We start from the raw sequence: 16,867 nt of genomic DNA, 5'->3' as shown, positions 1-16,867 counted from the left end.
CAGAAACACACTACTTACTGTTAACAACTATATCATGTCACTGGTTAACTTCTTCTTCTTCTCCTTCTCCTTCTCCTGCTACCGCTGCTGCTCCTCCTCCTCCCTAGTTTTGACACCAACATTTTTGTACCAGTATTGAACACACGAAACTTTTGGAAGTCTGAGAAAAACTTTTGGCAATCGGCATGTTTGGCAAGTAACCGCAAAAATGACAAGAAACTGTTTCCACTAGCTTGTGGAAGTAGACTTGTTGGGTGAATTTCCACTCCTAATGTCTTGCAGAAGTAGCTTCTACAAACGAATTGTGGAAGGTTTACTTGGTAATGAACATGCTTAACCAAATGCAAAGAAAAGCCAGTTACTTTGTGTCATATGTACAACTAGAATGTAGTGCAGCAGAAGAACAATGTCTGTGTGAGGGGTGGCCGACCTGCGGCCCGCAGGGTGCTAATTTTTGGCCTGCAGAGCTGTTTCCTGTTTGAAAAGGAAGGGGGGTGGAATCACTATACTGGATTTATTTTGAAAATAATCCCACACACCATCTTGAAGAAAATATAGTTCGGCTTGACGATATGCAATCAATAATCAGCAGTAGTAGTAGTATGGATCACGCAACAGGATACATTTGTTGCACTGCACGAGTCAGACGAGTGCCAAACATAGCCAATATATCCCATATTCAATTTTACTACAAACTCAAAACACGATCGACTGTAAAGTTAAGGCCCTTCGGGTGTATATTTGGTGCAGATTCGATTGAGATAGACCTACCATCACTTCAAGCAAGTTTGCCAGCTTTTATGTTTTTACAATTAATCTCTGGTGCTTGTCTTTAGTTTTAGTAGAGTTGTATTATGCATTCAATTTGGTGAGTAGGTACACCGAACGACATTAGCAATAGTTTCTGACTCAGTGCCTTCTTTTCATTTTAGTAGTACAAAGTAAATAATACTTAAAATTAATAATGTGTCTTTGCTGATGAGGTTTAAGACTCCTCACAATAACGGTAAAAAAGGGACTCTCCTAGTGTAACTTCATCCAACTCTCTTTCTTATTTACAGCATTTAAGAATGTTATCAACTTAAAATGTAGAAAACTTTTAAGGAACAGTTGTGACGAAAGAAGTCAACATGGAAGTCAAAATTTTAAAGTAAGGTTGATAGGTTACTTGAAACATACATAATTTTTTATATTTATAATGCAAGCTGTGGAGAACTAAAATATCAGTTTCCTAAAGCAGTTGAATACTACTCACAACTATCAAAAATTTTCAAGAGAACAGACTATGAAGTTTCTCAAGTGCATATAATACTCAAGTGAAAGACAGATAACTCGACGAGTAGTGTAACACTGTCGTACGATGCTAGCTATCCCTGTGGAGGACAAGGGTTCGACTGCCAGGTGGATTGTGTTTTTAAACGTAAGTGAATGGCTGATATATATTTTTAAACACAGTCGCATGCTCTACAAGCATTTCTGGGAAGTGTGAAATACATAAAGATCGAAATATTCACGTGACTGTCTATCGTCAACAAATAGGATGTAATGAGGAGAAAGTTAGAAAGAGTTCAAAACTTTTCAAGATAAGTGAACTACAAACTTTTTTTTTGTGGAATATAAAACAAAACCCAAGTGTCTGATATGCAATGAATCTGCCTCAGTTCCAAAAGAATATAACATCAAACAGCATTACAAGACCAAAAATGCAGTTATGTTTGATAAGTACAAGGGACAATTTTGACAAGATCAGGTAAACGACTTAAAAAAAGACTGTGCGCTCAACATCGTTTTTTTTTTTACAATATTCGGATGGTGAAATGGTTAAGGAATGTGTAGAGAGAGTTGTTGAAATTGTGTGTCCAGAAACAAAAAATGATTTCTCAAAAGTAAGCCTGTCTCGTCAGACTATTACTAGACATATGGACGAAATTAAAAGACAAATTGAAGATAATTTAAAAAGTCGTGAATCTGAGTATATTTTATTCTCCAGCTTTGGACCAATGGACAGTTATGGCGGATACCGCTGAAGTGGCGATTTATGTCAGAGGTGTTGATGCCCATTTTAATAAGAGAGACAAATTAGTAGTGCTGTATCCACTTTAAGGATACCAGAAGACGAAAGATTTGTTGGAAGCAATTATATGACATTAACCCTTAGCTACACGCGTCGCTGCAAGTTACGCCAGTACAAGCGCGCGGCACTCCATGCCGCAGTTCCATTTTCCAGAAATCATACCACATAGTATTTTTAAAATATTTATTGAGCAATAAAATTTAAGTAGTACAACTGTTACAAATGAGTCATGATGGCAAATATAATACTTTAGTAAATATTTTAAATATAACTCATTACTTATGACTAATTAGGAACAAGGTTACATAAAAAACATAGCAATGAACAAATATTTAGAAATAATAAGTACTAAGATGTCACGTTTCGTCAAATGGAATGTAGCAGGCATTGCAAATAGTTCTGCAGGTGGAATGCTTTTTGCATACAAATCGCGTACACTCTGAGCATGTTATTGTAGTTTTATTATTGTGATGTTTACCACGCTCATGGCATGGACCAGATCTTGGTAGCTCTCCTGAGGCTTGAGGGATTACTGGTAAATCAGAAGGCTCCTTGTATTTGACCGAATATGCTTTTATATCAAGGGGTAGTGATTGTATGTGAGCCCTCTCTTTCAAATAACCTTCAAGTAGGCTAAATCCCAAGTTCTCAATAAACTCTCCTCGCCTTGGCCTCTTTCTTTCCAACATTGATATGTCGTTGGCAACAAAAATAATATGGGCATTTACAACTGCCATATCTAAAAATCTGAAAAATAATGCTAGTGGCCACCTCCATGTCCTCCGTCTCTTGGAATAATCGGCACATTTTTGGTCATGTGAATCAACGCCACCTTTAGTTGCGTTATAATCAAGAATAATGTCTGGTTTTTATTTCCTTGCATACAGCTGGTTTACCGTGCAGTGTGGACAGTAAAATGACATTTTTTTTAGGAACGTGAGACACCAGGTGCAACAATCTTGAAAGCCAAATAAAGTTGATCCTAATGGGCGATTTTGGTTAGGAAGGAACTCAAGAGGCATGTCTGGCTTGTTCTTCTTCATGGTAGCTAGAAAAGTAACACCATTTTCGAGAAGGGTGTATAGTAAGCTCATAACCTGAATAATAATTATCAGTTGTTAAATTTCTCTTTGAACCTTTCAAGGGTTCTACTAATCTCTTTATGATGCCCATCGGCTTATTCGATAGTACATACTGTCCTGGTCGCCACAATAAATCTCAAAATGTGATACGTAATACGTTTTCGCATCACATAAGGCATACATTTTTATGCCATATTTGGCTGGCTTATCTGGCATACAGATGACGAAGCCACATCGGCCTCGAAATGGGTGGAGCATTTCATCAATGGTGACAAATGCAGATAAACAATAACTTTTCTGAAAATTTTCATTTATTTCTGAATAAACCTCTCTAATTGGAGCTAATTTACGTACCATACATCTCTGTGATCAACTGCAGTAGTCATCAAAGCGTAGCGAATGTACACTATTGGCCATTAAAATTGCTACACCACGAAGATGACTAGCTACAGATGCGAAATTTAACAGACATGAAGAAGATACTGTGATCTGCAAATGATTAGCTTTTCAGAGCATTCACACAAGGCTGGCACCAGTGGCAAGACCTACAACGTGCTGACATTAGGAAAGTTTCCAACTGATTTCTCATACACAAACAGCAGTTGACCAGTGTTGCCTGGTGAAACATCATTGTGATGCCTCATGTATGGAGGAGAAATGCGTACCATCACGTTTCCGACTTTCATAACGGGCGTATTGTAGCATATCGCGATTGCGGTTTATCGTATCGCGACATTGCTGCTCGCGTTGGTCGAGATCCAATGACTGTTAGCAGAATATGGAAGAGGTGGGTTCAGGAGGGTAACACGGAACTCCGTGCTGGACCCCAATGGCCTCGTATCACTAGCAGTTGAGATGACAGGCATCTTATCTGCATGGCTGTAACGTATTGTGTAGACACATCTCGATTCCTGAGTCAACAGATGGGGACGTTTGCAACACAACAACCATCTCCACGAACAGTTTGACGACGTTTGCAGCAGCACGGACTATCAGCTCTGAAACCATGGCTGCGGTTACCCTTGACATTGCATCACAGACAGGAGCGCCTGCGGTGGTGTACTCAACGATGAACCTGGGTGCACGAATGGCAAAACGTCATTTTTTCGGATGAATCCAGGTTCTGTTTACAGTATCATGAAGGTCACATCCGTGTTTGGTGACATCGCAGTGAACGCACATTGGAAGCGTGTATTCGTCATTGCCATTCTGGCTTATCACCCAGCATGATGGTATGGGGTGCCATTGGTTACATGTCTCGGTCACCTCTTTTTCGCATTGACGGCCCTTTGAACAGTGGACGTTCCATTTCAGATGTGTTACAACCCGTGGCTCTACCCTTCATTCGATCCCTGCGAAATCCTACATTTCAGATCCCTGCGAAACCCTACATTTCAGGAGGATAATGCATGACCGCATGTTGCAGGTCCTGTACGGGCCTTTCTGGATACAGAAAATGTTCAACTGCTGCCCTGGCCAGCATATTCTCCAGATCTCTCACCAATTGAAAACGTCTGGTCAATGGTGACCGAGCAACTGGCTTGTCGCAATACGCCAGTCACTACTCTTGATGAACTGTGGTATCGTGTTGAAGAAGCGTGGGCAGCTGTACCTGTACACGCCATCCAAGCTCTGTTTGACTCAATGCCCAGGCGTATCAAGGCTGTTATTACGACCAGAGGTGGTTGTTCTGGGTACTGATTTCTCAGGATCTATGCACCCAAATTGCGTGAAAACATAATCACATGTCAGTTCTGGTATAATATATTTGTCCAATGAATACCCGTTTATCGTCTGCATTTCTTCTTGGTGTACCAATTTTAATGGCCAGCAGTGTAGTAAAAATCTAAATCTGTTTACTCCAAAAGCAGCCCTGGCAACTGTAAGACTGGCACCATTCGTTTTCCACGCCTGCGAAGCATCAGCTCTGCAACTCTTGTTGACAGCTAAAATATATAAAAGCCCTAAAAGACCCATGATTACAGACTGAGAGACGTCCTTACAATCTTTATCTCTGGAATAAACGCAACTACTTCTCTTTTTATCTATATATAGATTAGTGTAATTTACAATTTTATCTATATCAATTGTAAAATACTTTAAAAATGCATCAATTTCAGTTTTAGCATCCCGTGAGACGTGTGGGTTCAGGAAACATTTTCAACAAATTACTTGCAGACATTTTCGAGGTTTTGGTCACTGGATTGCTAGGCCGAAATGTTTCAGACCTTTTCCCCTGCCCCAAAAATACTTTAAATTCACTTGGCAGTTCCAGAGTTTCTTGGCCTTCGTACTCTGACTGTTCAATCTCGTTGGAATGGTCATCTTCAGTCATTCTCTCTTCTTTGTCACTTTCGTCTCAAAAATCTAAAGTATCTTCTTGTTCCAATCTGCCTTCACGCTCTTGATCAGAGAGCTCTCTTAGTAGCTCCACAATCTCTTCTGTCTTCTTATAACGTCTAGACCTGAAAGATGAGAAATGAGGGAATAATGAAAGGAAAAGCAAAGCAAATAAACGACGAAAGTCAATAGAATAATTAGATGAATGAAGCAAAATGTAGCTTATTTTTGTAATAGAAGTAATAATTATTATTCATTAGTAAATGTATAGTACTAAAAAAGCAACGAAGTAGAAAAAAAAAAATACTTACATTATCATGTATTATAAATATAATTGTAGAACACCAACACACGCAATCAGTACGGGGTGCCGCAACGAGGAAGTGACTCGGTTAAGGGCTTGCAGACAACTAGCTGTAAATCACACAGGCATGGAGTGATGCGGGAATCACGTGGAGACTTCTGGTGGGAGAATACCTGGAAGCTCAACTTCAAGCCTCCCATAATAGCTGCCAAAACTCAGAAATGCGCAGTTTGCGGCACGGAGTGCCGCTAAGCATGTAGCTAAGGGTCGAGTCATGTTTCATTAAAACATAACAACCTACTGCAGCTAACAGACAGACACAAAGGTTTAGTCCAGTTGATTGAAAACGAGGCCAGCAAAGTTGGCAATATATCGATGCTAAACTTTCATTGCATTATGCATCAAGAGAACTTATGTGCAAAGCCCCTCAAAATGGACTATGTCACAAAGGTAGTTGTCAAAACAGCAAACTTTGTTAAGTCTGAAGGGCTGAATCACTGTCAGTTGCAATTTATGAAGTCTTCAGATTCAGTGCATGATAACATATTTTTTGTATTATACAGAAGTAAGATGGCTAACCCGTGCAAAAATGTTGAAGAGTGATCTGAAGCAAGAAATGCCATCATTCTTTGAAAGCAAGTCAAAGAGACTCTTGAAGTTCAAGGAGAAAGAATGGCTTTCCAACCTGTTCTTGGTCGATACAACAAGCCATTTAAATATGTTAATACCCAACGCCAAGGAAAATATCATCTGATTAATATCATGCATGATATTTCCGCTTTTCATATCAAACTTGGCCTTTGGAAACAACAGTTATGAACATATAAATTCGCCGTCACACAGGTATTTGGACAAAAAGAAATATCCAATATTTTACGAATGTGCTTTAAAAATGATTTCATTATTTGGAAACACTAACATGTGTGAATAGCTTTTTAGTCAGCTGAGTTACATCAAATAACAAATGCGAACACGAATTACTGATGTTCGTCCTGAAAACTCGTTGCATGTAGCAACAATTTCAGTTGACATAAACACCGACTCAGTTCAAACAAAGTCAGATATCCCACTTACATTGTTTTTCACTAAATTGTATAATATTTTTTTCTCAGGTATCCTTTATTTTCTTTAAAAAATAATTTAATATTTCTTACCTGGTTTGGTTCACAAAACAAAAATTGGTAATGCGCCCTGTGGGGAAATCCCCATCTCAAAAATTTGGATCGCCTGCCAAAAAGGTTGGCCACTCCTGGTCTAAATAATACACATTTCACCACCCTTCTATGTGCTTGTACCTAATTTCAGGTACAAACTGACACACAGTACAACTGCAGGAAAATTTACCCAACTACTTTTCCAACACAGTTAGAAATATATATTATTTACCAGCATATTATCATCTCATTATGACAGTTTCTTTTATGCTGGAAGCCAGCTAACAAGTAAAAATATACTACATTCACAATTGATTTTCTTTTTTTAACTCAAGGTTCATTGGTTGGTTGAGTTGAGGAGAGGACCAAACACTGAGGTCATCGGTCCCATTGGATTAGTGAAGTATGGGGACGGAGCATACCGTGATTCATCAAGTTCCCATTACCCTGTGCTCCAAACACTGATCTATCAATCTGCTTACTGACTGCAGGCTACATTAACCAATTTTTTTAATAGTATAATCAAGAATTAAGTGAGTGTCTTGGAGGTGATGTGTGCATACAGTAACCACATTTTCCTGATACAGGTTGAAAACTTACTCTGTATAGTATTTAGACAGATTAACTAGTTCTGACTTCGGTTTCAGATAGAAAAATTAAAATATGATAGCCCATTGACTTCAAGTTTATTTTAGACTGAGTACATGCTAAGCTGACAAAGATGAGGAATAATATCATCCCAGCCCAGTTTAGCTCATTTTTCCAAAGTGACTGACAAAAACCATCAAAATTAGGAAGCCCAAGGAAGGATTTAAGCTCTGTATTTTGTGAGTGTGAATCTAGTGTCTCGACCTGTGACATGGTCGCAGCACTCCTTCACAATCGCAAATTTTATCTTCTTTGGTATCACCCCACTACACGTCAGTTGCACCCTATTTCATGTCACTCTCATTCTGTGAAAGATGAGTGCCTTCTATTTCACAAATGGAATGAAGTTACCAACATTAGCTGTCTCCCTGACTTCCCAAAATACGTCAAATGTTCTGCAACAGTTCAATATAAAAGGCTTTAGGTGATAAGTAAACATGAAACTTCTGGTGTGTGCATAAAGATGAAGGCCAATATCAAATAGTGAATGTTTTTCTTTTCCATTTCTCCTGCTGCAGTTCTAATATTTGGGAGTTGCTACGTTATTTTACTTACAGGACTTGGTCTTTATCAGCCAAACACCACAATACTGATCAGTTTACTTGAGATCTTCATTCTGACGAAGTTCAGCAACTTATTAGCTATTTAAAGAGAATTTTTCCACTCAACAATTTTACTAGTTCATTATTTAACACAATGACTGGTTCAGCTAATATCACATTAAAAAGATTTTGTGACGCACACGTCTTTAATTGTTACACTACATACAGTTTCTGCTGTCCAATAAGTACTATCTTATTCATAGCTCAAACATTACCTGGAATTTGCATTCATAAGAGTGGCCGCTGTCTGCCGTTTGGTCGTACCACGATCCATTATATTGAAAACTTCATTTTTGCTGTGTACTGTCACCTCCTCCAGCCCATTAATAATAACGGAACCTTTCTTAGTTGAATCTTCAAACAGCCTGCAAAATAAATTGACATATTTACAATATGTAATAACGTGTAAGTTAATACCAAAAAGATTTTACCATTAATCAAATCTCCAACGTACAAGGCAAATTCCCTCTACAATAATAAAACCAGATCAATTTACCCTGTACCAGGCATGAAGTTTTGTGGTAGCTGGTTTGAGAATAAAGTTATAGAAAATACTCAACTCAAAAGACAGGTCAGTAATATGTAACAGCAGTTCTGTTTCACAATTTTTACAATCTAAAACACTGAACAGCTGCTAGATGTAAGTCTTAGTCTGGCATTTTGAAACTTTCCATTTGTGTTTCATAACTACTGTTAGCAAATTAAATAAGTTGTGACTAAGGTATTGACATCCAATAGTCTGTATGTATTACAGAAAAATGCAAGTGAACTATAAATAAGCATTTAGGAATTAGTTTTCAACAGCACAGATGGTCCTACTGTCTCACTAAGGAAGTATTAAGTTATTTCAGATAAAACGGGTACCACAGTAAACTCTTCTCATAACAGCTACAAACTTCCAAGACAAATTCTCAATGGCATTAAAACAATCCTTTTTTTCCTGGATTCGCAAACATCCAAAAATTTATGAGTTAATGAATGTACTCCGTATGAAGTTTAAATCTAAGAACATAGCAAATGGAAATAAACTGCAGCAGCCTCTCAAATACTGTTTAAAATCATTATGAGTACCATAAAAAGCACATTCCAAACTGTGTTCGACAGGATCTTAGCATTCCTATAAAGTTCAACATGCTTCCGTAAACATGCAGAGGGGGATGAAGGCAGACCTAAACACAATGTACAAAGTCATTTTACCTGGTAATCTAATACTTCCATTACTGATGTCTATGTACGACTTGTGGTCAGCAACACAAAAGAAGGATGAAATCTGGACCAGTTTCACAGCTCTGAGAATGACAAGAAAATGAGTTTCACCAATGAATGATATGATTTGAAGAAATTAGAAAAACACCCATGTAAAGCATTGATAATATTCTTTATTACTGATTGTCATCTACAACAAGAACATAAAAGAAAATGGCACACAAAATAGTGTGGTAGGCTATGTAACATTGGAATCGGACATATCTTCATAGGACAGCCGTAGGTCAGTGAAGGACAATGTCCAAAGTAAAAATCTTGTTGGTAGTCCTAAAAACATTGTCTCTAAAAAAACTGGAAGATAAATGCATGATCTCTTACCAATATATTCAGTTTCAAAGCTTAAAAAAATGATGTTTAATGCAAATACTCTACTAGTGTCAAGAGTAATGATAGTAGCTTATCAAGGATAAGCTATCTCCAGAGAAAATAAAATGGCTGACAAATAACTGCCCGTGTATAAAGCTCTCATATTTCTATAAGATACTCTATGAGTGGTGTTAAATAGAAAAAAAATCTCCTTCCAAAAGGAGAATCACAATTAGAAGATGGAACAAAATAGATTATTATGGCTATTATTAAGTTTCCTAACAGTTTTCAAAGCTTCCGATCACAATAAGAGGAAATTATTCTAAGCAGCAACTAAGTAACGGTCATGTTTCATATTACAACTAGCAAGTAAAACACTAAGATTAGTCCTGGTTCGAAAGTGCAAACGAAATTGAAACACTTAAAACCAGACAAAATTCCTTACAGTGGAGGAAACTAGTATAAACAATATATTAACTGGGGGGAAGTTTAAATTGTGAATATTTAAAGTTTTTCCTCTATTATGCTCCAGAACAAATGTGGACACATGTCCAAAGACTCGTTTGATGGAGTTCTCCCCCCCAAAGTCTATCCTGTCCAAGCCACTTCATCTCAGCAAATTACTGCAACCTACACCCACCATCCTACCAAAGTCAAACCTTGGTTTCCCCTCTACAATTCTGATCTCACTCCCAATCCATACTTCCCTTCTTTACCAATCTCTTAATTTTTTGATAGCTAAGGACAAGTAGAGCATCAAATTATTAGAGCGATTAAGTTAGCCAGAGAAGAAGTTTTATAGTAATGAAGTTAGTTGAAATTTGAAGGAGTTTTGGGAGCCTGAAGTCAAATGTGTGTTACATTCGGTTGCGCAGTTCAGTGCTATGACACCTTGGCATATTTGGGTTGGCAGAGCACAGAGTTAACCCTTTTGCAGTCAGCCGATTTGGAGTGGTGTGTGCTAAAAATGTTGTGCGTATTTATACCGTTATGCTACAATCTATTGAAATTGCCATATATTACACAGTATTCACTTTAAAAATATGAAGAAATTACCACTTATCCATAAATGTATGTAGAATATTATGGTTTAAACAGATTATAATGTTTCTAATGAATTTGATTGTGACAGTCCAAATAAAATATATTTTTTTAATATTATAAATTTGACTGATTCCATATAACCAACACTGTGCTTCAATTTAAGAAGGCTAACTACAGTCCATAGAATCTACACACATTTCCGAGTAAAATGACATGAGAAATATGAAATTTGTGTTGTTATTTAGAAAGATAATAATTATTTATTTGAAGAGAACATTACAGAATTTCCATGTCTACAGTATGACTTGCATTTAGGAAAACAGTCACCATGCAATCCCTTATTGCATCTATTAAAAACAGTTCTTGACCTTCTTTTCCTTCCCCCACTAGTACACACACAGCATCTTACTTTCTTCTCTGGAAGTTTGCTCAAACCCAGAGAACCACGAGGATCATCAGTTGCATTTTTTTCTTGCAGCCATTCATCTGACAAGTCTTCAATTATCATCACAGTATATAGACCCTACATATCTGGAAACAACTTTCCTTCCTTTATTATGCTCTTTGTATAATATGTAAGAGTTCAGCATCATTCTTGACATTATGTTGAAAGCTACCTTCTTCCAGTAACGAAGAGTTCGCCTCTCTTCCAAATACGCATACAGCATCATGTCGGATGTGTCTGTTCCACCCATATACTGGTTGTACTGGTGTATTATTTTTGGCTTTTTTATTGTTTTATTTTTATTTTGGACTTCAATGTCACCAACTTTACTTGACAATAAGAGAATGGTGGTATGCTGGGATTTTTTTCTCTCGATACGCACATGCCAGTACCGGACCTGACTTACAATACATCTATTCCCCAATTCCAAATTTCTTTCTAAATTGGTCTGGCAAATATTTCCTGTTTTTTCTTACAGTGCCAGTGTGCCTAATTTATAAAGACTTTTTACAAGTGGTACTGACATGAAAAAGTTGTCCACAAAGATATGATATCTCTTGTTCGAATAATTGCCCAAATGCAGTAACTTCTGGACAACACAGTAACCTAAGCCAAGTCTTGCAATCTCAGCCTTATCTTCTTGGGTTTTGGCACCTCTGTAAGTATAAAAACCAAGACAATAGTGCGTTATAGAGTCACACAGCATCCAGAATTTGATTCCCCATCGGTGTTGGTGTTTGTTTGGCAAATACTGTAATAGGGAAGTGTGACATTTAGTGCCAACTAGACTCTCATCAATACTAAGTTGTTGAAGAGGTGTGTAACGATGTCTAAATATATTATTAGCATGATCTACAAATGGCTGGTACCTGATACACGGGTCATAATCAGGATGGCCTAGTGCTGGACATTTCTCACGATCCACAAGATGAAAGAATTTCGTAAGATGTCTAAATTGGTATGCAGAAAACATATTACCAAACCACGGAAATGCCTGTGACGGTTATGTGCTCCAGTATGAGAGCATTGTGGGCCTTTCATTGAGTCCCATATTTAGTAAGCAAGCAATAAAACCTCTTATCTTGGTACTTTTCATATTCTTCCATTTCTTACACGGTTTGGACAATGTAGCATATTTAGTTATAAACTGTTTAGCTGAGCAATTTGTTTCAGTTACAATAAGCTGCAGCAACATTGTAGTAAAGAACAAATTGAAGTATTCTATCACAGAAGATCCTGCTGGCGGCATATGCTTTGGTCCTGGCAGCTCTCGAAATGGATGTGGTAACGGCTGTAGTGTTTCAGGTGCAATTACTTCAGTGTATTGTACATATTCCATTTCATCTTCACTTTCGTTCACAATATCATCAAGCACATCACTGTCACTTTCTGAACTGTTGCTACTTTCGCTAAAACACTCTTATCGTTGGTACATTCTAAAATTCCACAAATTTCTTCGTCGGTAAGTCCTCTGCTGTGGCCTGGTGTAGGTCGCATTTTTCACAAAAAGCGGAGAAAATAAACTGTAAATGTGAAGAAAAACACACACAAACAATGATAAATAAACTGTAAATGTGAAGAAAAACACACACAAACAATGATAAATAACAGTACTGTGTAAAAACAAGGACTTAGAATGCAATAACAGAAGGTAAACATGTACTGCGAAACACAAGTCAACAAACAAACTTTGCAAAAGCGGAATAATCCAACGCTAATATTTCACCGAAACGATGCTCAATTGTTGATAGCTATCGACCTACACGTAGCTCAAGGCAAAGAGCATCTGTAATTAGCACGCCAACACCATCTAGTGCCCGATTCTGTAAGCTAAACAAGACGAAGCAGAGTACCGACGAATCGGCACCTTGACAGTATTATCAACAGTAGAGGGTGACGATAGATCGTTACCTTGACATTCAGAGGGTTAAGCAATACGAATAAAAACACTGTCACCAGCCAGCAGAGGACATGAAAGAAGCAGCTCGCAAAATGCGAGGGTGTCAACAGCAGGGGTAGTAATCGGGTAAGTTATGCAGCCGAGCAACACCAAAATGTTCCACCCACCTACTGGGGAAGAAGAACTACAGACATCAGTGGCAGAAAGCAGTATTTCAGGACCAGCAGCTAGCTCGTGAACATCATCCATCGTGAGGTTCTAGAGTGATGCAGAGCCTGTGTCACTTAGTGCCGCCACCAGTTCAGAGTTTTCACTGCATTCTCAATCATCATAATAGTCACTGTTGTGATGCACGTCATCACCTAGGGGGCATCAGAGTGACACCACCACTGTAGTCATCACTGTCACTATCGTCAGATACTGGCAGCTGCCTATAATGGGAGTCATTGCCTACAGTGCATTGTGGTACTGCACTGTCGACATTGTTCTCTGGGATGCTGCTGCCACAAACGCCGTGACCGGAACAGGAACTGGGGACCATGGGCCACTGACAGCAGACAGCTGCCACTTGGGATGGTTGCTGAGACAGGGCACTCAACCGTACCACAGCCCCCCCCCCCAAAGTGCCATCACAACAGAGGCCCGCAGCCCGTGGTTCACGCCACCACAGTACAAGCCAGCATAGTCGCAGCACTGCTGTCGAGGCAACAGATTCCAATTATGCCAGCGCAGCTACAGACGCAGCAATGGGCACCCAGGAACCACCCATGGACACATCCCCCCACACCCAGCAGAGAACCCATGCTCACATCTGGCGATGGGCAGAGAAGTCAAGTGCCTGTTAACACGGCCCGTTTACACTGCTATCAGGTATGGACGTTTACAGATGTGTCTTATCAACCAATATCTTCTCGCGGTAATTTAGCGCCACAATTTTTCTTAATATTTCATTTCACTACCTCTTTATTAGTTATCCAATCTACACGTCTAACTCTCAGCCTCCATCTGCACCATCAGATTTTGAAAGTTCCTGTTTTCTTCTTGTCTTTATGTTTATCATCCACATTTCATTTCCGTACAAGGCTACACTCCAAATACCTTCTGAGAAGTCTGCAAAACAGTGAAACGAGTTCCTGATCTCAAAATTAACTATGGTTTGTTTCTTACGAAAGCTTAAGAATTTTCTACACAAGTTACACACAAATTTCAAAGTAGCTAGAAACTTTTTTAATAGATGGTGCCGTAACTGCAATACATAGTGCCTATAAATAATGCAGCACTGCTCAGAGCAATCGCCACTGCTCAGAGCAATCAGTTCCAGTGCTGAAATGTGGAAGAAGGAAAAGACTGAAATCGTGTATTGCACTGAGCATGTTTTTCTGGTACTGGAATACCACAGGTTAAAACAGTTCTATGGTAACAAGGTGGAGCTTTCAAACACTATTTAATGTTCCAAAAGGACCCAATCCAAAGACCACTTACAAGCTCTTTGCCAAATTCTATCAGACAGGTAGCGTGGCTTATGATCTAGCAGGGAATGTTGACCACAGGTAAACGGTTGTTACTCCTGAAAATGTCACCACAGGAATTATTAAGCAAAATCCAAGGAAATCCATGTGAGGAATTTCAGCAGACATTGGTTTGAAGCATTTGAGGAGAAAATGGCAAGCCAGAGCCTACATGTTTCCATTCAAAATACAAAGCCACCAGTCCATACCAGTACAAGCTGTGCGACAAAGGGCTGCCATTGCAAACCCGATTATCGTAATTACCAATATCAAAAGATTTGAAGTTGGCTGCATTTGGATCACAGGTGAAGCACACTTCCACCTGAATGACATCTTGTATAAACAAAACAGGCATTTTGGGGGGGTTTCCAAAAACCAGCTTTTGTGTGAAGTGAAACCACTGCATTCTCCCAAAGTTACTGTTTGGGCTGCAATATTCAACAAAGGCATTATTGTCCCTTTTTTTAATGCGAGAAACCAACACTAGTGAAGATCACATTGCAGTTTTGGAACTATTTGTCGCCACACAGCTAGTGTTGGGGGATCGACCAAGCACAAAGTAGTTCTTGCAAGATGGGACCAGACCACTTCGCACTGAACATGTGTTTCCTTTCTTGATGAATACTTCAGGAATAGAGTCAGTGCATTGGATTATTGCAAATTTACTGGCTCAGGGGTGGTTTGGCCTCAGTATTTGCCCACTGTGGTCCCTCGTGAAAACTTTTTGTGGGACATATTGAGAGACGTTGTCTACCAAAACCGTGGCTCCATGCTGGACGAGCTCAAATGGCGACCAGCAATGCATCTGAATCCATTTCCATTGAGACACTACAAGATGCAGAATTCATTATTCATTTGCACCATCTCTCAGTACTGCAAGTTATGGACAGTTCAAAAATATTGTGATTGCAAAGACTGCTTGCAGAAAACAAGTTTAAATGGACATACTGAAATTGTATGGGCTGCAGAGTGTACAGTTCCATCTGTTAGCAGCTTTTCAAACCATTCTGAAACTTCTCTAAAAAATTCTTACAACTTTCACAATAAACATACTATTTGTTGCACTGTTCCATCAATCTTAGTTTTCAAGATACTTAATTTTGAAATCATGGGAGTCCTTTGGTGGACATCCTGTATAAAATGTTAACTAATCTCTCTTTTCGAAAAGATTTCTTACCATTGTCAGTCTCTTATATCATCTCTACTTCAGCTACTGCCAGTTATTTTGATGACCAAATAATGACTATGTACTTTGGAGAATCTCACTTTCTAATCTAATCCCATCAGCATCTCTGATTTAATACAACCACATGCCTTTACCCTTGTTCTACATTAGTTTGTGTTCATTTTATAAGCTCTCTTCAAGGCACTAACCATTTTGTTCAACTGATCTTTCAAGTCCTTCGCATTCCATCAGAATTGTAATGTTATCGGCAAACCTGAAACTTTTTATTTCATCTTCAATTTTAATTTCCTTTACACATTACTGCTCGACTTCTTTTATAGCTTGCTCAATGTACAGATTGAATAACATTTGAGATAGGTTCAAACCTATATCACTTTCTTCTGAACTATTGCTTCCCTTTCATCCCCTTTGATTCTTAAGACACTCTTCAGGTTTCTGTAGAAGTTGTAAATAACCCTTTGTTCCCTTTATTTTGTCCCTGCTACCTTCAGAATATCTAAGTGTGTATTCCAGTAGACACCGTCAAAAGCTTTCTCTAAATTTAGATATTTTATCAAGGTAGATTTACCTATCTTCAGCCTATTCTCTACCATAAGCAGGAGGGTCAATATTTTCTCAAGAGTTTCTACATTTCTACAGAACCCAAATTTATCTTCCTCAAATTTGGCTTCTACCAGAGTTTCCATTCATCTGTAAATCATTAATGTTCAGTATTTTGCAACCATTCTCATTAAACTGATTGTATGGTAATATTTACCTGTTAGCCCTTTCTTCTACAGAATCGCCAGTAAGTTCAAGAATATTTTGCTGTCTCACATCTTGCAATTCAGGCTGAATAGTTTTGTCATAATACATGGTCTCATACATCTCAATAACTGGCAGGTACTGTCATCTATAGGTGCCTTATTTCTCACACTCATATTCCCCATCTCATCTTCCTCTAATTCTATCCACTTCCCTTTCCATAATATTGTGTTCAAGTTTGTTTCCCTTGTATAGTCCCTAAGT

The 16,867-nt window shown here is 38.5% G+C and overlaps 1 protein-coding gene across 1 annotated transcript in view; it reads right to left on the bottom strand.

Moving 5' to 3' along the window:
* LOC126484228 (kinesin-like protein KIF11-A) overlaps positions 1-16,867 on the bottom strand; it is a 222,204-nt gene that overhangs the window by 142,924 nt on the left and 62,413 nt on the right. The window contains exon 5 of the mRNA XM_050107647.1: positions 8,420-8,569. Within this exon, the coding sequence (XP_049963604.1) occupies positions 8,420-8,569 (150 nt within the window). The remainder of the gene's footprint in view (positions 1-8,419; positions 8,570-16,867) is intronic.

This window comes from Schistocerca serialis, chromosome 1, assembly GCF_023864345.2.
Source record: "Schistocerca serialis cubense isolate TAMUIC-IGC-003099 chromosome 1, iqSchSeri2.2, whole genome shotgun sequence".
Taxonomy (NCBI): Eukaryota; Metazoa; Arthropoda; class Insecta; order Orthoptera; family Acrididae; genus Schistocerca; species Schistocerca serialis.
The sequence above is the reverse complement of the archived record's forward strand: the minus strand, read 5'-3'. Positions and strand labels throughout refer to the sequence as shown.